Below are 22,857 nucleotides of genomic sequence, written 5' to 3' on the forward strand. Positions count from 1 at the left end.
TTTCTTCAAGTAGCTCAAATCATAAACCATGGTTTATAGCTCATAATTATTGCAAACATGCACAAACTGAGGTGCTAGAATTCATGCTCTCTACTCAAACATTCCATCAAAGGGGCCACCAACTGTTGCTTGATATAACAGAAGGGGAAATTATTTAATAGATGGAAATAATGCTACCTACATTGAATTCATTTGTTCTTACATGAAAATATAAATAAAATGAAACATGGTTTACTATCTGCCCCATCTCTTTTTCCGCTCTTTTGAAGTATAATCACTGGTCTGCCAAGACAGTGCAATCAGTGCTAAACCAATACACCACAGTGACTGACTATATAATACATTAAGCCACAACCTAGCCAATTTGGTTTTAGTTTAGTGTGTTGTGTAAACTAGCCAACGTACATCCTCCATAGCTCATTGTACTGCTGGAACTCAAAAGAAAAAAAAATCAAGAATAAACAGCCTGTGGTGTTTATATGCCCAATAAGACCTGGAAGAGTGAGCTACCCCCCCCCCCCCCAATACCTCAGGACTGAGGCCATTAGGTCCACTGAAGCAGTTTTCTGTTGCCATTTCCCTTCTCTGGAGCACTTTATCCATCCACTCCAAAAGTCCCAAACACTGCTAGGATCTTTACATGACTCAGTTTGATGTCCTTCAGCTATCATCATTGGACATGTTGGTTGGTGATTTCCTGGAAGACTATGTATGCGTGTATATGTGCTCCAATAGAAGATAACGTTTGATCGGCATCACCTGCAAGTCCAGAATACCAATGACAAAAGGGCAGTAATCAAATATAATAGCAACAATAGCAAAATACATAAAATTGAGATATTGGATAACAATCGTTCATTTGGATTGGTCTCTCCTGGTGACAAATGCCCAGAATGATCGTTATCAAATATCTCAGTGCTAGGAGTCATTCAAATATACTGAGTGAGTGCAGCCAAAAAATCCCTTAAGCCTTTCACAGTAGCTCTAATGGTCAGTCCACTTACCACCCTTTGCCTAACAGCAAAGCCGGCCAAGCCTGTAAATGCCCAGAAACGGGTGCAACGCAGCTTTTGCTGAGGTGTTTTGTCTACACCTTTGCATTTGTCAGGCCCCTACCTTCCCATTCTTAAGCCTCCCAAGAAAAGAAGAAAATGAAATACGTAAATCACAGGGCCCGCGGGAGGAGGGGGGCGTGACCCTACACGGGTGGAGGGTCGAATTGTTTTAAGGAACGAATCCTGCCTCTTACACACACACACACACACACACACACCATCTACCCCCGCTTTAATATAGTTCAGGACAGCAAAGAGGCGGGGGTGGGGGGAAGAGCTAAGTGGTGCGTGCTGATATAGAGCTCTCATTTTGTTGCGTGTGTGAAAAAGCAACCCCGAGGTCGTTTTCCGGCCTTCCGCCTGGGATCTTTTGTCTTCCTCTTCCAGAGTCCAGGGCGCTCCTGGAGTCGGCTGGCGTCGCTCCTGGAGCTCCACGCCGAGCAATGGTTGATCCTCTGACGAGGTGCAAAGCGCGCTTGTCCGAGAGAGAGAGAGAGAGAGAGAGAGAGAGAGAGAGAGAGCGAGAGCGAGCGAAGCAAATATATCTTGCTTTCGTTTCGGGCCGAGGCCGCAGCGAGCGGGAGACCCAAAGAGCCTTCCCCGAGCGTGCCATTGGCTCTGTCGCAGGAGAGCTCGGCGGGGTTTCTCGCTTCCAGAGCCGTGAAAAAACTCGCCTCCCTCTCTTTCCCTGCAGCCGTTACTGGCCCAGCTCTGGGGAGAAAGGGGTTCAACCCCACCCCCCCGGTTCGGACCAAAAGCTCCGTTTTTAGGAAAAGAGAGACGGGAGGAGGAGGGGGGGGAAAGCTTTGGAAATAAAAGCTCCGCAAGAGAAAAGGGGGAAAGGCGCGCTCTGGGTTCCGGCCTCCGAGCCTTCCCTGAGCCGGGAAGCCCTCCTCGTTCTCATTCTTCCTTCCCTTCCCGCTCCTTGTTCCTCTCCCCCCCCCCCCGGCTTCCTTTTACTTGAAACTCCTTTCAGGATGGGAGGGAAAAGCAAATAAAAAAAAAACGGGAAGGAGGCAAGGGCAGAAAATGGTGTATGGCTGCAAAAGAGGAGGAGGGCATTTTTCAAGCCACTTGCTGGGACTGAAAAGTTGAGGGGGGCCCAAGGAAGCAGCAACCGGCCGGGACTAAGACGAACCCCCACTCCCACCCCTCACCATCCCGCGCCGCCTTCTTTTTTTCCTCTCCCCGCCCCCGCTCTTCTCTCTCCCGGGAAGAAGGAGACTAACCTTTAAAAAAAAAGCGCTGCCTCTGAGCAGAGAAAGGAGTAGCTGGGAAGGATGTTGCTACGGAGTTAAAACGACGAGAAAATTGCCCTTCCCCCGTTCCTCCCCCCCCCTCTTTTTTTTTCCGCCACCAGTTTCTTTTGGCTTCGGCTCCGGTGCCAAAAGAGACAATTCTCTTTTGTTTGTGAAGTCCCCCTCCTTTTTCTCTCTCGCCCAGCTGGAGAAAGGAGGAAAAGGCTGGGGAGTCACCATGGCGTCTCTCTTCATCAATGGACCCTGCATCCAAAGTGAAGCCGAAGTGGGTCACCTCTACCGGAGCCTGGAAGTGGGTACGGTCATGACACTCTTTTACTCCAAGAAGTCCCAGAGACCCGAGAGAAAAACGTTCCAGGTCAAGCTGGAAACCAGGCAGATCATTTGGAGCAGGGGGTCGGACAAAATCGAAGGCGCAAGTAAGTGGCTTGGATTTAATCCTTGGTTAAACACCCGAAAAACGAGCGAGTAAAATTTGAGGTAATCTCTGCATGCCGACGGCCGGGAGTTTTGGCCCGATCATCTCCAACCGAGCATGTTTATGGTTGTGCTGGCTCGTTTGAATGAACTTGGAGCTACGAAGGTCTTCACGAGTTAATAATCGCCTTCCCTTCCCTTCGATAAGAGTAAACAGAAATGATGCTGAAGATAGTCCCACATCTTTGGCTGCTTATGCCTGTGGTAGACATTTGTGGTGTAACGTTGGCCTAAAAAAAGAAAACTGGGAGTTGTAGTCTAACTATCTGATGTAGGCAACTTGCCAGTGGCTTGGCTGTATTTTGTATATTTGTTGACATATTGTGGTAAAATTGTCCCCAAAGTACTCTGGCCCTTTAGACTTTTTGACTAAGATTTGCGTTCAGATCTTTGGCTGATCTTGAATCGGTTGTTACCTCTCAACCTGGTTCTAATATGAAAATACTATTTGTCACACAAAACATAGTTTGTAGAATTTGGAGGTGTGAGTTGCCTGTGATATTCATAGATTTAGCTGGCTCTAAAATTGGATCAGCCCCATTGGTGGAGGTGTGGACTATTGTTGGCTGCTATGTCCTGTTAGAATCTCTACTTTTTCCATTCGATGCTAAAATGGACTTTATAGCCTGCCTAGGAGTTTCTGAGAAGCGCATGGTTGCCTTTTGTAGAATAAACTATGTGGACTACCAACCAGTTCTTTCAGTGTGGAACCTATTTTGTACATCTCTATTAATAAACATTGTTTTGTGCTGTTTTGTCTGGTCCTGGTAAAATTATTTCCCCACAGTTCATTTTAGAGAACAGTTTGGTATGTTTTAAAAATGTTATTTAATGTGGAACCATTTAGTTTCGAACCTTCACTATACTCAGAATTCAAAATATTTTATGTATTATGCTTATTGATGATCATAGTCGATGATGGTTTAAATATCAGTTTCACTTATTTGAGAATCCAAACATTCTGGTTCTCCCTCTTTTCAAAACATCAAACCTATAATAGGAAAAGAGAATTGTGATGTTTCTGTGTATACAGAGAACTGGATATATATATCCAGTTCTAAATATATATATATATATAAAAGCTCAAAATGGCGAAAGCATGTCCAAATATTTTAAAAATGGGACACTTTTTCTTTACATTTGGCCTAAAGGCCACAACTCATGATTTCTACAGGTAGGAAAAATGTTACCTGAAGACCTATGGTGTGAAAAGGTTGCTTTCAGGTTAGTAGATAAACAACTGTTATTTGTTTTGCTTTTGAATGGGTCATAAGTGAATAAGCAGTATGGAAGCATCAGAGCTTATGCACAAATTTAATTATTAAGTTTATATGTTAATTATCCCTTAGTAAGTTTGCTTGGTTTTTATGGATTTATTTTGAAAGATGAATTTCTCCATCAGTTGTATTATCTATATGTCTCCTGATGTACAGTGCTTCACTAACATTTTTTATTAATATGAACAAAAAGGATGCTGTGTTTTCTATGTGGTGGCATTCAAATCTGAAATTGTTTTTTAACTGCGCTTTTTGACAAACACTGCTGCATCTGCCTTGGAAAGTAAAGACAAGCAGAGTTGGAATTTTTAAATATAATTCTTCCTCCCTTTGTCCCTGCAGTGAGGTCATCGATACAAAAAGCTCAGAAAGCTGGATTATTGGATTCCCATGCCAAATAAAACTGAGAATTAAGCAGCTTTTTCTCCCTTTTTGCTTTCCCAGAGTTAGAAACACATTTACAAAGCAAATAGACTTACAATACCTTGTGGTAGGCTGTCTTGGACCTTTGGAGGAAAGAGGTGATATAAATCTAATGAATGAATGATTAATACTTTCAATTCTAATAGATACATTGTGGTATAGTCTTTGTGGATTAAATTCTGCGTATAAAATGTATGAAGTATTTGGGGAGGAAAGAAATATAAATATTGGAATGAAAAGGTCATGAAATTTAAAACCACAGTAGATCTAGGTTACTTCTAGAGGTCCTAAATGCACCCCCCCTTTTTTTTTACATTTCCTGTAAATTTCTGGATCAGCTACTTTTTGTGCATGTGCATGCCTGTAAATGTAATTAAAATACATATATTCAGACATAATATGTCAGTTTACAGCATTTATTGTCAGCCCTGTTTCTTTCTATATTGGACTAATCGTGATATCCTTTGAAATCTGAGCTGAGAAATGCGGATCTCTTAAATAGTCTATTAGCAACCAATTTATCAGTCTTGCAGATGTTTTCACAGATGGATGATGGATTGATTAATTGTACTGTAATCCTTTTTCTATGTTCATGAGATATGTTTTTAACACTTATAACTAATATATGAATTAAGTTTGGAGAGCCCAGGGAAACTTGGGTTCTCTGAGAAAGATGTTCAATTTGAGATGAATAACTTTAGAAGCACCAAGATTCCATGGAGAATAAGGCAGTGATTCTCTCTCTCTATCTCTATCTTTCTCTTCAGACAGCTTATTCCTTTTTCTTTTAGCAGTAAACGTAGCAGATAAAATAGTGTGAGATTTTGTGATTAGTGAGAAAATACATAATTGAATTTGTCACTGATAGATGTTTGTCTAGAGATACCTTGAGCAAGCAGCAAATTAAATTCAACCACTTTGAAGTCCATAAAAATATGTTTCCTAATTTATGTGTAGTTGAAGAGAGTTATAATGAATTAGTTGACAGATACTTTAAGTAGCTCATAATTTCCAAAATACAATATGCTCTAGGGCTGTATTATTTGTTCTTACTGACTCACATATCACTTTAATATTTTTTAATATTATCTGCTTTTTTATGAGTATAATGCATAAAGCCTTGCAAAAAGAAAACTTGGTTTATAAATTGCACTGAAGGTTTTGCACACATGCTAAGCAAATAGCATATTATAGCTCAGTATGGTGTGACTCACAAACCTTGTACTGCAGTCTTATAGTCAAATGGTATCTCTCTAGATACGTTTAACTATATGACCCAGGACATTCATTTTTAAGTTGTTTGATTATTTCTTTTCTGAAAAGGGATTCCCTCTTGTCCAAGGTGAAGAATATATACAGTGCTGTTTTTCAAATGTGGCAATGTTTAAGATACTGGCTGGGGAATTTTGGGAGTTCATACATCTTATATTTGCCAGGTTTGAAAAACACTGATCGAGAAAATGGCTTGCTGGTGAGAATTTGTTTTGGAATAAGGAAGGAAGGGCAAATCCAGGAAACTAGTTTTAAAGCTAAGCTAGTTCCTATGTGAATATAAAAGTTGATTTCATTAGAAAGTGATGGAAGTCATAGGAAGAGATACTCTTCCCTTTCTGCTGTCACAGTGTAGTATTGTGATCTGTGATGGCTGCTGATTAACACTGTACACATCAATACTTGGTGGTATTATCTGTGAAAGAGGAAATAGTTTTACTAACTTTATCTGGATGAAGTGTTCAAGATAGGCAGGTCATCCTGAGATACAATGCGACTTAGCACTGCTTCTTGAGTTTTATTCAGTGTCAGGGTATTGTGTTCTAGATCTAAATGTGTTTGAGTTTTACAGTATATTTTATAAAACAAGGTCTCATCCTCTGTCTTGCTTCCTGTTTTTTTAATTGAAAGGTTGCTTTTCAAAAGGTGCCTACTCTTTCCGTAATTCAGATCGTGAGTTGAATAGACTTACAGTAGTATATGGAGACATGTACTATTATTTGGTTTGTGGTCACTTCATTTTCCTAATATGAAACACATACACACACACACATCCCCCAATAAAATTTGCCAATTTTGAAATTAAAAAAAAGAGTGCCTGTGTTTTATAGTCTACACCCAGTTAAACTAATATAATCTTGATGACATGAATAAAATAGATTCTCCTAGAAATAGTTTTGCTGCAGAAAATCCATAAATAGAATCCATCTATGGAAAGCAAACTTTTGGATGTGATGTGATATGAAGAACGGCATATGATCTCATGGACCTGGCATCGCTATAATGCTCCAGGCCTTAATTCAGGTGTATTCAGATTACCATTTATTATTCATTAGAATCTCTCTAAAATGTCTAGCCTTATCAGCCTCACTGATTTTATGTGTAAATGTCTGAAGCAGAATGCAGTGCAGAAAAAACATCTAGATGGTTCTAGTTCTAGGTAGTATACTTGATTTTAGTAAAAAAACCAAATGCCAAGGATCAAAATTTTCCACTTTTTCCCCAATAGGCTATTGAGGATTGTAGCTTGAGTTCTAGGTTGCAGCCTAGTTAACACAGCTGCAATGAAATGATTATTTTTGTCCTATGAATCTGGGAAGAAACCTTTTTTGTGAGGAGATCCTCATTTTCTGTCTTTAATCATTTTTTTTAAAATCTGACTGCATAAAAACATAACATGGCTTCTTTCCAAGATAGTTTAGATAGGCATGGATTTTGTTATTTCTTTATAGGAAGTAGCTTTTGGATAAAGGCTATGAAGTTTTTTAGAAAACATTTCCCCCTACCCTTAATGGCTATGTTGCTTTTGGCTAGAACGGGGGTGTCAAACTCAAAGCCTGGGGGCCAGATCCGGCACGCGGGTTGCTTAGATCTGGCCCGCGGGGTCGCCCTGGAAACAGCAAAAGACTGGCCTGCGATGCCTCTGCCAGTGAAAACGGGCTCCTGAGCTCTGTTTTCACTGGCAGAGGGTTGCAGGAGGCCATCACAGCTGAAAACGGAGCTTGGGAGCCTGTTTTCGCTGGCAGAGTGCTTGGGCCACCACAGCCCCCCCCCCGACACAAATTACGTTGAGCTGGCCATGGCCATCCTGGCCCCTCGAGATCAAACACACCCTCATGTGGCCCTCAATGAAATCGAGTTTGACACCCCTGGGCTAGAGTAATGGGTACACTTTCTTTTTGTGGTGCATAAGCACAAATGTACCATCTCTCTTTTTATATCTATTCATTTACTTACTGCCCCGCACCGACACAGAAATAGACACACAATGTCTCTGCTACAAAATAATTTTCTACGTAAAATTTGTTTTTTTCCATGTTGATATATGAAAATTATTCCCTCTGGAACATTTTAGGGGTTTGGTTTAGTTGCATCAGGTTTTTGGTTTTTTTTAAATGATGTTTTTCTGGAAAGTCTGGTATTCTTACATATCTGTTTTTGTCATTTATTTTTGAAGGATAAATGTACATGTCATCAGTGATTTTCCAAATCCTTGAAAGCAATAGAATGTTTACTCCAGTACTGTATTTGTTTAATTGAAACCTTATAGAATTTAAGTGTGCTCAAAGGTCAATCAGATTGATTTTATAGATCATCCATATAAATTTAACATACATACATACATGCTGCAATGTACCACAATAAGAAAACAATAAAAGTGCAGTTGTTTTGTGATCAGATCCAGATGACTTTAGGAAAGTTGAGCCAAACTCTGAATCTCGCTCTGTCCTCCTCAAGGATTTATTTGCTGTGTAAATATTCATCAAATATGAAAAGAAAACTATTTTCAAATTTTAGTCAGTATGTTATAGCACATTAAAAGGGAGGAAAGTCAACATCTATCATAAAGCAAACTTTGCTTCCACAGTTAGTGCTGCCATTTCTTTCCACTATGCTTAGCTGTATTTTGTTGGGCAATTTAGTAGTATTGTTCTAGGAATCCAGAGGCCAGTGTGGTTATATCTATTTGAATGCTTTGCCAGATGCTTCCAGTATAGTTAAAGAAAGAAGACAGTAGAGTGTTTGGATTGTTTTATTAAATACATTATGCAAAACTTTTTAAAGTGTTGCTGTGACCTTTTGGGCTGAAGGACAGTTCTACATTTATTATTCAAATCCATTGTAAATATAGATACACACACACACACACACACACACACAGAGTGATTGCTCTTAAGAGTTTATTTCAGAGATGATCTATATGAAAGACGGAGTCCAAGCACTTAACTGAGAAAAATGTGCATGAGCAGAGAGCTAATAAATGGAGCTTCTCATCAATAAATTAATCAAAGCTTTGGTATGGATCTAGCCACAGAGCCCACCCGTCCTGTAATGGTTATCATGCTTGACTGCAAGATTCTTTAAAGTCCTTCCTTCCTCTGGCAAGCTCTTCATCACTATAGCAACTGATGAAGAGCATCGATGTTGCCATAACAGGAACATTATTTTTCGACAGCATTGAAACCTCAGACACTGTATTTCTCTTGATCATGTAGAGTAACTTATCATTGCATTCATATTTAAATATTAGTCAGCTTAATGGCACCTGGAAGTTGGTGGGACATCTTGATATGCGCCCTATCTACTGGGCATCTTCCTTAAATAATTGTGAAAGAAAATTGTATGAAGAATTGTCAATCTCTCTTTGAAATACTCATATCAAATGGGGTTTTTTTCTTTTCTTTATGTAGCTAAGGGGTGTCAAACTCAAGGCCCAGGGTGCTTAGAACTGTCCCGTGGGGCTGCCCTGGAAACCGCAAAGGAGTGGCCTGCGGTGCCTCTGCCAACAAAAATAGCTCACAAGAGCTGTAGGCAGAGGGTTGGAGGAGGCCGTTGCGGCTGAAAACGGAGTTTGGGAATCTGTTTTTGCTGGCAGAGTGCTGAGGCCACTACAGGCGCCCCGACATGAGTGATGTCGAGCTGGCCACGCCCACCCCAGCCATGCTCACCCCGGCCCCCCAAGGTCAAACACATCCCTGATGCGGCCTTCAATGAAATCGAGTTTGATATTCCTGATGTAGCTGAACAGAGATGGTGACCTGAGAAATGTACAGTTGTAAAATTTTAACAACTTTACTTTCGTATTTTCCTTTACTGTATTTGGTTGGGAGTGAAAAGAATAGAAATGCTTCTAACTTACAACAAAACGTGGCTGTTGTTTTGAAACTAGATTCAAGCCACAAAGAAGAGGAAAAGGACAAAGCTGACAATTGCTTTGTTTCTGAACCACTGTGTTGATTTTTTTCTTCATTTATTCTGTCTGCTGACAGCAAGATTTGAGATAGTTAGACCCCATTTGACTAATGCATGTAATTGTCCAAAGACTATAAATTAAATATTCAATAGTTTAATACCACAATCCATACATTATGTTCAGAGCACAGTATATATATTTAATGTATAGAATAGGTTCTCTGTATACAGTATCATTTTTTATATATCTCAAAATATATGCCATAATCTGAGACCTTTAGCTTTTGCCTAGCAACTCTAAGAATTGCAGTTGTCTGCCTTTGAATCGTGTTTCCTGAGTAAAAAGGAGTTTGGAGTGGAATACATTGGATTAAATCCCATTGGAAACAAGGTGGATTTGATTTAAATCAAATTGATTTCAATCACTAGTAAAAAAGCTTGATTTAAATCATAATTTTTAAAGAGCAACTGCCATCTCTGTCCCGCAGCAGCTCCTCCTCTTACCCACTGTTGACTCACCGACAGTCCCATTCACTTTAATGGGACAGCTGCTGATGCGGCAGTGACACAACAAGGTGAGGGACGTGGCGGGCAGCATGTGAGTGGATGCCCGCTAACAGCGCTGCCATGATGGATCTGAAATGACAGGTGCTCTTTAAATGTAAGGACTCATTCTTGCTGGTAGTTAAAATCTTTAATATTATTATTTGCAAACAAAATGAAAGTTTTCTGTTTAGCTTGTAGAGCTTGGATTCATTGAATGAGTTTACCAAATATGCAAATATTGCAGAATATACAGCCTCGTGCTATATAATTAAGCTCCATTTCATGCTGAATAAACTAGATTATTAATGTATCTTAAATAGAAAACAATCTTTAGATCAGTATTTAATACAAAAGCATTTTATTAAAATAAATTTGATAAAAATAAAAAAAAATCCGATTTTTTTTTACATCTGATATTTTTTTTATTAAAAAATGTCATTGATTTTTATCCACTCTGATTGGAAAGTATCAGATTGGATACCATAAATGTTTGGAGGTGCTCCAAGCATTTTACTTTTTTATGACTAAATCTCTGCAAGTTGTTTTGACCAAGCACCTTATTTATGTATTGGATTTTTCTCCCAACTTTCTTGGAAGAGCTTAAGGGAGCAGTTCCTTCTCCAGTTCTTCCACCAGCAGCCTCATCAGGTTAGTTAGCCTCCAGTGAAAGACTTTATATGGCTTGAAGTCACCCAATGAGCTGATGATAGACTCAATCTTGGCACTTCTCAATTTTTCAGTCAAGTTACCTTAACCAATTACTTGCTAAATAATCACTACTCTTCCTAGTAGTGGCACAGTGGTACAAACTCTGCAGGGTTATCAGAAAAATCTAACTTTACAACAACAGTTGGGAGGTAAGTTGTGTCATACTAGTTGTGACATACTTGGTGTAGGGCAGCGATGGTGAACCTTTTTAGGCTCGCGTGCCACAAGTGGGGGGAGCGCAGGGGGGTTGTGTGCGGGCATGCCGCACCCATAATGCAATGCGCGACCCCCCAGTGCGCATGCACGCACAACGCGCGACCCCCCCATTTTTACATACTTTTTTTGCCCTCTCCAGGCTCCAGAGGCTTTATAGGAGCCTGGGGAGGGCGAAAAGAGCCTCCCCCGCCCCCCCGGAGGCCCTCCGGAGACTCTTCCGGTTTGCTCAGAGGGTCGTTTTAAGCGCTCCGAAGGCGTCAGGGAAGCCTCCGGACGATCCCTGAAGCCTCCGGAGGCCCTCTGGGAGGGCGGGGGAGGCTCTTTTCGCCCTCCCCAGGCTCCTATAAAGCTTCTGGAGCCTGGGGAGGGCGAAAAATGGCTTTTAAAAAGGTGAAGTCCGCTGGCCAGCGTGTGCATGCGCGCTGGCCAGCTGACAGGGCAGCGCCTCGCGTGCCCTGACAAATGGCTCCGCGTGCCATCTGTGGCACGCGTGCCATAGGTTTGCCATCACTGGTGTAGGATTTCCTGCCTAAGGAGGGGGTTGGACTAGGAGACCTTCAAGGCCCCTTTCAACTCTGTGATTCTATTCTATTCTATTATACTTGTTCTACTGAATTATTAAAGCCTAGCTGTAATATATTTTTGGGAGTCTATAAAAGGGAACACAACATTTGTGCTCCTCTAATTGAACTAAAACTAGGATAAATAAAATATTTTTAAAAAAGATTATTTTATTAATGATCTTTACATCAATCTATAATTTTTTTTAATTAACATCATCTGTTTTATAACACTTTGGCATTTTGAATCTATAAATAAATGTCATCATTTTAAAATGATATGTAAAATACCTGCTGGCGTTAAAAGGCTTACAGTGACTACTGTATTTTTCAGAGTATAAGATGCACCTTTTTCCGTCAAAAAAGAGGCTGAAAATCTGGGTGCATCTTATACACTGAATACAGCATTTTTTGCCTCCCGAAACCCTGCCCCCTTTACCAAAATGGCCGTGCAGAGCCTGTAGAAGGCTTTCAGAGAGCTCCTGGGGAATGGGGAAGGCAGAAATGAGTGAAAAATGTTTTGCTCAATTTTGCCCCCCCCAGCCCCCAGGAATACTCTATAAATCTCCTAAAGGCCATTTTTGCTCGTTTCTTGGGGGGGTACCCCCCAGGAGCACTCTGCCAGCCCCCTAAAGGCTATTCATGCCTTTTTGGGGGGAAACAAATGGGCCCATATTTGCAAAATATGGGCCTTTTCTGGGAGGTTTGCAGAGTGCAAAAACTTTTTTGCACTCTGCAAAAAGATAGTAAGCAAAAGATAGTAAGATCATAAGTACAGTTGCAGCTTCCCTTACCACCTGCTTCATTCAATGAGAGGGTTGCCAGTCTCATCTGTGGTTACTAAGTGAGGATTACCTGTATTGCTAAACCTGTATTCTTTTTTCTCTAGTGAACTGCAGATATATTTGTATATCCATTTTATCCTTTTCAAGAAGTGTGAAGTATATTAAGAAATGCTCCATGGCCACAAATAACCCCGAGTTATGATTGTGCATCATGGCCAAGTGGAAATTTGTCCTCATTCTCAAGACCTAATGAGAGCTCACATAAATATTTTTATGAAATTTGACAATCTTGCTAAGATTTCAGCCATTACATATGCCAGTTGCATGGGTACCTTTTGGGAGATATCACAGGTTTTGCCTTCCCATGTTTTCTCATGATGGGTAAATACTGGATAACAAAATACATGTGCAGAAAAATAAGATTATGCCATTTCTTTGTTAAAAATTGCCCTAGAAAAACATGACTTTGAAGAGTACCACCCCATTTAAAAAAATTAATATGGAAAGCAGAAGTAGGGCATAATTAATCTACTCCACAATATATATAGTTCCAAGATGGAGGAAAAGCTGTACCTATTAAGACTATTTCTCACAAAATGATTTCAAGCAGTCATAATTATTCTTGAAAATTAGTTGTCAAAGGAGATTCTCAGTCATCCAGGTCATGGTTGTCCCAAAGATGCTTTTTCAAAAGTCAATTGGGCTTTCTTTGTTTTTCCTTGAAGACTTGTTGCTTCTCATCCAAGAAGCTTCTTCAGTTCTTGAAAACTGATTCTTGTACAACACTCTCCAGCCATCATCTTGTTAGAATCTTTGTGAAATGTCGTCCATAAAAAAATGAAAATCAAAATGTTCTTAGTTATAAGTCAAGCTGAAAATAGCAGATGTTCAGAAATCAGCACTGAGAAAATCTGATAGCCACCATTTATAAAGGAAGGAATGAAGGCAAAGAGTTAGAGCGGTGAATAGTATTAATAACATCCCTTTTTTAGATGCTGCTTATGAAGATCCTGTAATAATACTGTGCCCTGTAATGGTACTTGCTAGTAAGGCAGTTGATCCTCTTGGCTTTTCTAGTCCACCAAACATACATCCTTAAGTTAGTCCATTTGAAAAATGATTAGCTCTAGAGACCAGATACAGCAGACTAGTTTTGAAAAATGGCATACTACTCTTTTCCTTCTCCCAAGTTTTTAAATATTTGTCAACATGGTAATAACCTTCTAATGTTGTGCAGATATAACTTCTCCCTCTACAATGGAATTTGGATATCAGATTAATAAATGGGGGAAGAAAAGTGTAGTTGAGAGAAATGGGAAAACCATTTTCAGTCTGTTAATTAATTTTTTGATAGATGGAATTCATCGCCCCTTTTTAAAGTGAAGTTCCGTAACATTCTCTATATGATTGCCCTGGGCTAGATAATTTAAAGGTCAGATATTAAAGCTAGTGCATCGTATTAAAGTTTACTTTATGCTTTTCTCTTCCAAGTTATATAGATTTTGCTTGTTATCTTTGTGAAGACAAATGCTATTGGCATAGTGCTTTAGTATAAAATAGTTACATGTTGGTGAAGGATTTCGCCATTCACCAGTATTATCAAGTTATTTCTGAAAGGTCTTTTGTTTTAACTGCCTTCACAGTGAACAGGATTAGTGATTATGTTGAAATGGGGTTGGTTCATTCAGGCATGATATCCTCTGTGGAGTAAATTCTTGGCCTTTCAATATACTAAATATATATTAAATTAAAATATTTTTACCATACTACATATGCTTTGTGAAAATCTGTTTTAAATTATTATTGTATCATACTGCTGAAAGCTTTAGAAAAGAAGCATGCCTTTATAGATAAAAAGATATTTTCTCCTTGAAACAAATAGCAGGGATATTTGCCCTTGATAAGAATAGAATAAGCAGTTGAGAACAAAAAAATTAGCATGTTGTGTTGTAAAGGTAAAATGCCTTTGAAAGTTAGTCTGAAGCTTAACTATTGTTTGGGGTAGACTTTTGTCTAGTGAATGTTTAACCCTTTATGATATTAAAGGAGGGACTTTCTTTTCTTTTCCTCCCCTCCCCATCCAATTTTTTCCCTTGTCTTATCTCAGACTAGTTTTGTTCTCCCTTTTTTCCTGTTTTCTTTTCTACATGCAAGCCACCCTTTTTTCTTTTGTGTTGTTGTTGTTATTATTATTATTATTATTATTATTATTATTATTATTATTTATTAGCGTTTATATACCGCCCCCTCTCCCGAAAGGGACTCGGGGCGGTGTACAGTCCGTATCAAAATACAACAAATTAAAACATAATAATAACTACATAAATACGTATATGAGAGGAGGATAAAATATGCCAAACTGTACAGCTAAATAAATAAATCGAAATATACAAAATTTAAAATCCCAATGTCATATCAAAAAATTTAAAAAACTATCCCTCTAAAAACCAGTAAGAATGTGTATGCCAGGAGGTAGACGTTATAAATTATGCCAGACCAGCCAGTCGGAACAGGTGTGTCTTCAATTTCTGTCGGAAGGAGCGGAGGTCAGTAGTGGTTCTAATATCGGGGGGAGGTCATTCCAGAGGGTTGGGCCCATCACAGAGAAGGCCCTAGTTTCTTTTCATAGGCAGGAGGACTCTGTTTATGTATTGTTATCTGTAGATTATCAGTTAACATAAATTTACATCATGTATATATATCATATATATAAGATTCTCTTTTTCTCTTTCCCCACCTCTCTCTCTCTCTCTCTGTCTCTTTCTTACTTTTGGTAGAGATGGTAGAAATTTGTAGGGTTGGTTGCAACTGGCATTGACAATCTAATATTGACAAGAGATGTTGAATACGTATATAATTTTTGCCTATGTTTGTATTGCTTCTCTGTCTGCTTTTGGGGACAATCCTTTTAAATATCCGGGTCATCTTTTTGTGAGGCAAATATGATAATAGACATTAGAGAGTTGTCTACTTAAATTGTATTTTCTTATTTGTATAATGGGTGCAGTCCGCTCTTTTAAGGGAATTATTCTCCATTTCCTAGGAAAAGAACTCAATCTAAGTTTTGAAAAATAGTTAATAACATAGGAACCCTAATCTTTCAAATGTGTCTTTGCCAAAAGACAGTGCTTTTCAGGAGTCTTGCCACCCCTATATTTATGTTTATTTAAAAATAAACCTCATTAATTTGCAGAATGCTTCATCCCAAAGCTTCTTTGCACTGAATTGTACTCTTGGTAACGGATATGCAAGTTTTCTTCTAGGGATTTGGATTGTTAAAACCAGAATTTGTTAGGCAGAAAAAACCCATACTTCTGGCAAATGCTAATTGAAAAGCTGGGTGCTAGCACACGTAGTTTGCAGCACCATCGGAGTTCTTTTCTAATCTTTAAATCAGACCTGCCATGAACCCCACACAGAAGCATCTTCATCCACCTTGCTCAGAGGTTCTTGGAAGGTCATGATTGGTGATTTCTGGTGTTCTTTTTCCATGTCCCATTTGTCACTAATTGCCACTTTTGGCACTTATCCATCACTATACTTCCATTTCCCTAATGTGAGTTTAATAGAGAATGCTTTTCATAGCTTGGTAAGAATTTGTCTTCAATTCTATTCCTTTTGGAGGTAATCTACCATGCTAGTATGGCAGCACAGTACTTTTCTTTTTCTACCCCACACAAGTCATTCTGTTGTGTTCACAGCAGACAAATTGATTATTGAGATTATGTAGAGCAGGGGTGGGGAACTGTGGCTCTTTTGCGACTTGTGGACTTCAACTCCCAGAATTCCTGAGGCAGCTATGTTGGTTCTGGAATTCTGGGAGTTGAAGTCCACAAGTCGCAAAAGAGCCACAGTTCCCCACCCCTGATGTAGAGAAACAAAGAACTAGCTTCTGTTTTCTTTCTTTGGGATTCTGGCTGAACAATCTCTTTACTTTTCAAACAGTGATCTGGCGGGAAGGAAGATAAATAACTGTATTGATTGGTTGATTTTGGATAAGTCGTGCTGGCATCCACCCACTGGTTCTACATGATTCTGTTTTGGATGTCAATAATTGCACAGATATCATTCTATTAATTTATGAGCCAATAACCAGACCAAGTTGTGCTTTTGAGTATTTGACTGGAAGAAATGAAACACATTTGTGGTATGAAAAACTTACATTGAAAGAAGAAGAGCAGATGCCTCTCTACACCTCCTGCTCTGCCTCAACACCTTGCTAACTCTCAGGAAGTGACAAGTCCATCAGTTTAGGATTGTTATTTATTGCTCAGTAAGCGAATATGCAAGTTATGAGTGCTCTGACAAATTTCATGGTTTACCTATTACTCCTTATGCTTTAGATTTTTGAATGCGTTTTGTGTTAAATATGGAAATACACAGTTAAAAACAAGAAAAGAGATTATCTGACAGTGGTAGACCGACAGAAGCTATTTAAATTATTTTCCTCCTGTTTATATGGTGGGAATGGTACCAGGTGATGAATAAAAACCTAAACTAGTTTTTGTTATTGGCTCTGTATCTATACACATACAGTATAGGTGTCAATATATAGGGGACGTATGCCAAAGATAAAAAGAGTGCCAATCTTTGATATGTTTCATTAAGCCTGGATTTTTATCATCTTTGATAATCTTTGGCCATTGATAAAGGTTTTTAAACCACTTGTTGTCTTTTTACCACTTTCAGATATGCATACTGTGCTATTACCAATGTTGCTGGTATTGGTAATTGTGCCACTCTAATAGCACAACTACTTCCTCCTCCTTTCAAGCATGTAGTAGAATTTGTTTCTGAGAAACACTGATGCAGCGATATCATGATCATCATTGACTGAAAATGTTTTCCTTCTTAAGTATACTTTCTATTAGGATAGGGAGCTATAAGAACATTCCATATGCAGCTGGAACGTTTAAATGCTGGTTTGTATTCCTAAAATTCTAGTTTGTTTAGGTAATGATATAATCACACTGAAAAAAAGTAACCTTCGATCAGTTCTTGCATTTTCAATGTTTGCAGTATCCTCATGGTCATATGATCAAAATACAGATAGACGCTTGGCAACTGGCATGTGTTTATGATGGTTATAGCATCCTGGGTCATATGACTGCCATTTTCAACCTTACCAGCCAGCTTCCGACAAGCAAGTCAAAAGGAGACGCTGGATTCATTCAATAAATGTGTGTTCTCCATAGTGAGGGGAGTAGTATTCAGGATGGGTTGACCTTGTCCTCTCATTGATTGGGCTGAGTCAGATAAGCTCTTTGGGCCACTACCTGGTCACCAGGTACCACCCAGTTATCGACTCAGCCCCTCAACGGGCGGCTATGATCATCCCAAGCTCCTGGAAAATTTTTAAAAAAAGGATTGAATTCATTGTTAACTGGATTGCATTCGCTGCCTCCCTGCCTGAGTAACTGGCTCTTGGCTGATTCCCTGGCCAGGAAGAGAAAGAGAGAGCATGTGCAGCAGGCCCTTCAGGGCAACGCGCAGCCCAGGTCTTAAAGAGAGACCCAGGGCACTAATCAAGACTGCGGGTGAGGGGGCGCTCCCCTGGAAGCCCCGGGAAGGCAGTCACGTCAGAGAGGCTCAGCCGGCGCCAGAGCACTCCGCTGCTCCCCCCCAGGGGGTTGAGCGGCAAACCGCAGCGTTTTTAAACGCAGTGGAGCGCCCGCGCCTGCCTGCAAGTGCCGGAGAGAGAGAGCGGCCCACAGTAGCTCACAAAGCTCGGAAGAGAGCAGAGGAAGCGAGAGACAGAGAGCTCTCCAGTGGCAGCGGAAGCCACGCGGCAGCCCCAAAGGCACAAGCCGCTTCCACATGTTCCTAGGGAGGGGAACTTTTTGAATTTGGAGCCAGTGGCCATTTTGGAACCACGTGATCCAAGATGGCAGTGCCCAGCAGCACAGAGGATACCGGCAAGACTCAAGACTCCAGCCAGCAGCCCCTCCGGAGGAGCAGAGGAGCAGAGGAGCAGCTAAACAGTAAGAGACTGCTACAGAGGCTGATAAGGGAAGAGGAGGCAAGGCAAAGGCAAAGAGAAAGCACGTCTCCTCCAAGGGGGCCAAAGAGGCAGGCTGCAGCTCCAAGCCCCCAAAGCCTGGCTCCAAATACGAAAGACGGAAGCACCGAGCCTTGGAGTGCATTTGCCACAAGGCCAGCAGCAAGAGGGCTACCCCTGGCAAGGAACCTGGGGGAAGGATTTCCAGGGATTCTTTCTCCTGGCAGGACTGCAGATGGGGAATCCCCCCACAGGTGAAGATTCCCTTTGATACTTTGGGCATCTGGGGGGCTGCACAAGGATGGCAATCACCCCCACGCCTCACAGCAGCTGAACCCTCGCCACAGCCCTTTCCATCCACACCTGCTGGCACAGGGGTGGGAATACCACCTACATCAGGGATGCCCAGCTTCCAGGATATGATGATGTGGGCCTTCCAGCAGTGCATGGCAGCAACCTTTCAGCAGCCACAGATGCAGACCCAGGCAGCCCCCATGCCTAGGGTCTCGGAAGGGCTAGAGACTCAGGAGGAAGATTTTCCAGAATCACCTGCCTCCTCCTAGGGGGACAGCGATTCAGATTCCAAAGGCAAAATCAGAGAGGATAAGACTCTCTGAGGACGAAGACATGCCTCCTCCCAAACCTACCTTCTCCGGATTGTTCCAGCCCTCTTTGTACAAATCACTTCTGTTCAAGACCAAGACATCTGCCAAGCTTGGCAACAGGCCAACAGAAGCCCCGGTACAACCCCAGGGGTTTTCAGCGGAAAACATTTTTGAGGAGCAGCCATCGAGGCAGACACGTTGCCCACACCCAAGTGACATGATCAAGTGGCAATGGGCCTCTCCCACAGCAGGCCCCATGCCCACTTCCACGGACAAGACCTTCTTCAACGCGGACAGGGACATGGCCCAGGTGCTTTCGCAACCCACCACCGACGCGCCTGTCACGGTCCTCCATATGCCTACTAACATGCCAGGGGAACCAGAGGATGCCCTGAAGGCGGAAGACAAAAAAACTGACCTCACCTTACAGAGGACACATCAAGCAGCGGCCTAGGCAGTGAGAGCAGCCACCACTGCCTCCTTCTTCAACCGGTCTTCTCTGCTTTGGCTGCAAGACCTGCAGCAGCGAATTCCCATTTCGGGTGGCACGCCCCACCAAGACATCAACAAGCTGGTGGCCGCCACCCAATTCTCCTCAGATGCTACTTTAGCTGCAGCCAGGTTTGCCTCCAGGGCGATTGCCTCATCTGTGGCATCTCACAGGCTGCTTTGGCGGAAGCAGTGGCAAGCCGAAGTACGCCACAAATGGTTGAAGTTCACGGGATAATCCCTCTTTGCAGCAGCCCTCGACCCATTCCTGGTAGAGAACAAGGACAAGCGGAAGGTGCTTCCCACTGTTCACAAGAGGTCCAACTTCAGGGGGCGCCATACCCTAGGGGCAGGATTTTGGGTCCTCCTTCCCGGGGCAGGATTCATTCAGGAGGTCGGAGTTTGGGTACTCGGGTCCCAGGCAGTACCAGGGAGGTTTTTCATCCAGGCAGAGATACCCAGATAGACAGCAGAGGGGCAGGCAGCAGAAGACGCCCTTTCGAGAGGGCAGAGGAGGAGGCGGTGGGTGCTCCTTCCGCAAGAACTAGACCTAGACCTAGCTCACCTCCCATTGGGGGGCGCTTGGCGTACTTCACCGACTGCTGGGACTTCTCCAAGTGGGTCCAAAACAGCATTTGGTATGTCTCTCACTCGACTTCCTCTCCAACACCCCGAGTTCCTTTCAGAGCTGCCCTGTCTCAAGCAATCCGACCCGGAGGTTGCTGATGCAGGAAGCCATCTAACACCTGTTGGACATCAGGGCCATCCAGTCAGTGCCCCTATAGCAGCAAGGCCAGGGGTATTACTCTATTCTCTTTGTAATTCCTAAGGCCTCGGGCTGCTGGAGAGCGATTCTTGACTTGAAACGCCTGAACCGTTTCATCTGCTATCGGAGGTTTAAGATGCATTCACTGCATTCCATCCTGGAAGGGATTAGGCAGGGAGATTTTCTCACCTCCATAGACCTCACAGAGGCCTACCTGCACATACCCATAGCCACCGAACACCGTAAACATCTCAGGTTCTGCTACCTAGGGCACTACTTTCAGGTTGTCGTCAGTCCCTCGAGTTTTCACGAAGGTAATGGTGGCATTGGTAGCTCACCTGAGGCAGGTTCCTGTTCGAATTCAGTGTTATTTAGATGATCTGCTGTTGCAGTCGTCCTCCTTCAAGTGTGCACTATGGGATCTAGACACTACTGTGGCAGTCCTGAGAGACCACGGGTTTTCGGTAAACCTGGCCAAAAGCTTGGCACCATGGTGTCAGCCATTGGCATTGTCCCTTGGGCTCGGTTCCACACCAGAGACCTCCAATGGTTTCTTTTGCCTTTCCAGCGAAGGCGCATGAGCTGCTCCCACACCAAGGTTCTTCTGCCCACAGAAGTATCCCGCTTACTGACTTGGTGGACATCCCCGGCAATCTCCAAGGGCGAGATCTTCAGAATGCCAGACAGGGTGACGGTAACAAGCCTATTCATATGGGGCGCCCTTCTGCGGGCTCAGATGGTGCAAGGACAATGGAACCAGGCGGAACTGACTCCCAATATAAACTGGTTGGAGCTCAGGGCGGTCCGCCGGGCCCTCCTTCAATTTCTTCACCTTCACGTCCCATCCTGGATACTCCCCCCCTCACTATGGAGAAAGGGTGTTGGTACTTAGTTGATACGCCTCTTCTCATAGTGGGGGGGGGGAGTATCCAGCCCCTCCCTGATATGGTTATGTAACCTGAACGTTTTGTTTGATGGTTGAGCTGTTGTGTTGAAGAAATAAATAAAGGTTGAAACTAAGACAAAGTCTGGAGTGGATGACACAGCGAGTCGGATAAGGTTCTTCGCCAATAACTGGTTCGTACCTGGTGACCAGGGCGTGGCCCAAAGAGCTTATCTGACTCAGCCCAATCAATGAGAGGACAAGGTCAACCCATCCCGGATATTCCTCCCCCACTATGAGAAGAGGCGTATCAGGTAAGTACCAACACCCTATTCACTTAACAGCGGTAGTGATTTGTTTAACCATAGCCAAAAGTCATAAAATCAAGCACAACTCACTTAACCATCTTGCTTTGCAAGAGAATGCTGGTCCCAACTGTGGTTGTAAGTCTAGGTCTACCTGTATACTTTTAATCTCAGTTTAATAGCCTGCTGGAACCTAATATATATCCTGTTTACACTTAATACAAATATTCTTTCTTTTAAAATGCACTCTTCAACGACTTAGAGGCTGACATTTAAAATGCTTCAATATTCTTCTTTAGGTTTTAAATATATATATATATATATATATATATATATATATATATATATATATATATATATATATATATATATATATATATATATATATATATATATATATATATATATATATATATATATATATATATATATATATATATATATATATATATATATATTTAAAACCTAAAGAAGAATATTGAAGCATTTTAAATGTCAGCCTCTAAGTCGTTGAAGAGTGCATTTTAAAAGAAAGAATATTTGTATTAAGTGTAAACAGGAATATTATTTGTGCAAGATGTAACTTTCTTTTGAAGTTTCCAAACAAACGTGGAAGGTCGAAGGGGCAAATTTCAGAACATGGATATAGATATAGATATAGACAGACTTGGTTTTTCTGAATCTTAAATTTTTATACTTTTCAAGGGTTAATTCCCATATGATTTCCATAAAATTTCTCCATGTGCCAGATTATGTCTCTTATTGCTAGTTCTTCTCTGTCTGTAAAATACAATACTTCCATTTTCTTTCATCATTTCCTGTGTATTGATTTCATAGACTATCAGTGAGAATCGTAAGAACTTCGTAAGAGCCCTCCTGGAACAGACTGAGGGTCCATTTAATCCAACATCCTGCTTCCTCCTGCGATTAGCAAGATGCCCCTGGGAAGCCCACAAACAGAACATTAAAGGAATAGAGTCCTTCTGTCCTTGTCTTCAGCAAGACATTCTCATGATGTACGGCTTAGGATTCCTTATAAACCTTGCTAATAACCTGTATTAGATTGTCCCTTCCTGAGTTGCATACTTTTAAAGTATGTAGAGTAGTAGCTACCAGTTAATATTGTGATTGTATAGTCTTGTAGGAAGTTAGCACCCTCCCCTTTCCTAGAAAAATGAAATATCCTCGAAAATATTAAAAAGGCAGAATATAATATTTCCCTGGATCAGAAATGGAGAAATATGTTTTTAGGCAGGAAACAGACTCACTGTTAATAGTCCCCACTTTTCTTAATGGGCCATTAAAATGCCCAAGTCAGTCT

At 41.4% G+C, this 22,857-nt stretch overlaps 1 protein-coding gene across 1 annotated transcript in view; it reads left to right on the forward strand.

Annotated features, from left to right (window-relative positions):
- Positions 1–1,186: 1,186 nt before the first annotated feature.
- Positions 1,187–22,857, forward strand: part of PLCG1 (phospholipase C gamma 1) — a 117,338-nt gene continuing 95,667 nt past the window's right edge. Inside the window, exon 1 of the mRNA XM_081949650.1 lies at positions 1,187–2,733. Coding sequence (XP_081805776.1) covers positions 2,532–2,733 — 202 coding nt within the window. The 5' untranslated portion in view covers positions 1,187–2,531. The remainder of the gene's footprint in view (positions 2,734–22,857) is intronic.

This window comes from Natrix helvetica, assembly GCF_964273705.1.
Source record: "Natrix helvetica genome assembly, chromosome: 3".
In the NCBI taxonomy this organism is placed as follows: Eukaryota; Metazoa; Chordata; class Lepidosauria; order Squamata; family Natricidae; genus Natrix; species Natrix helvetica.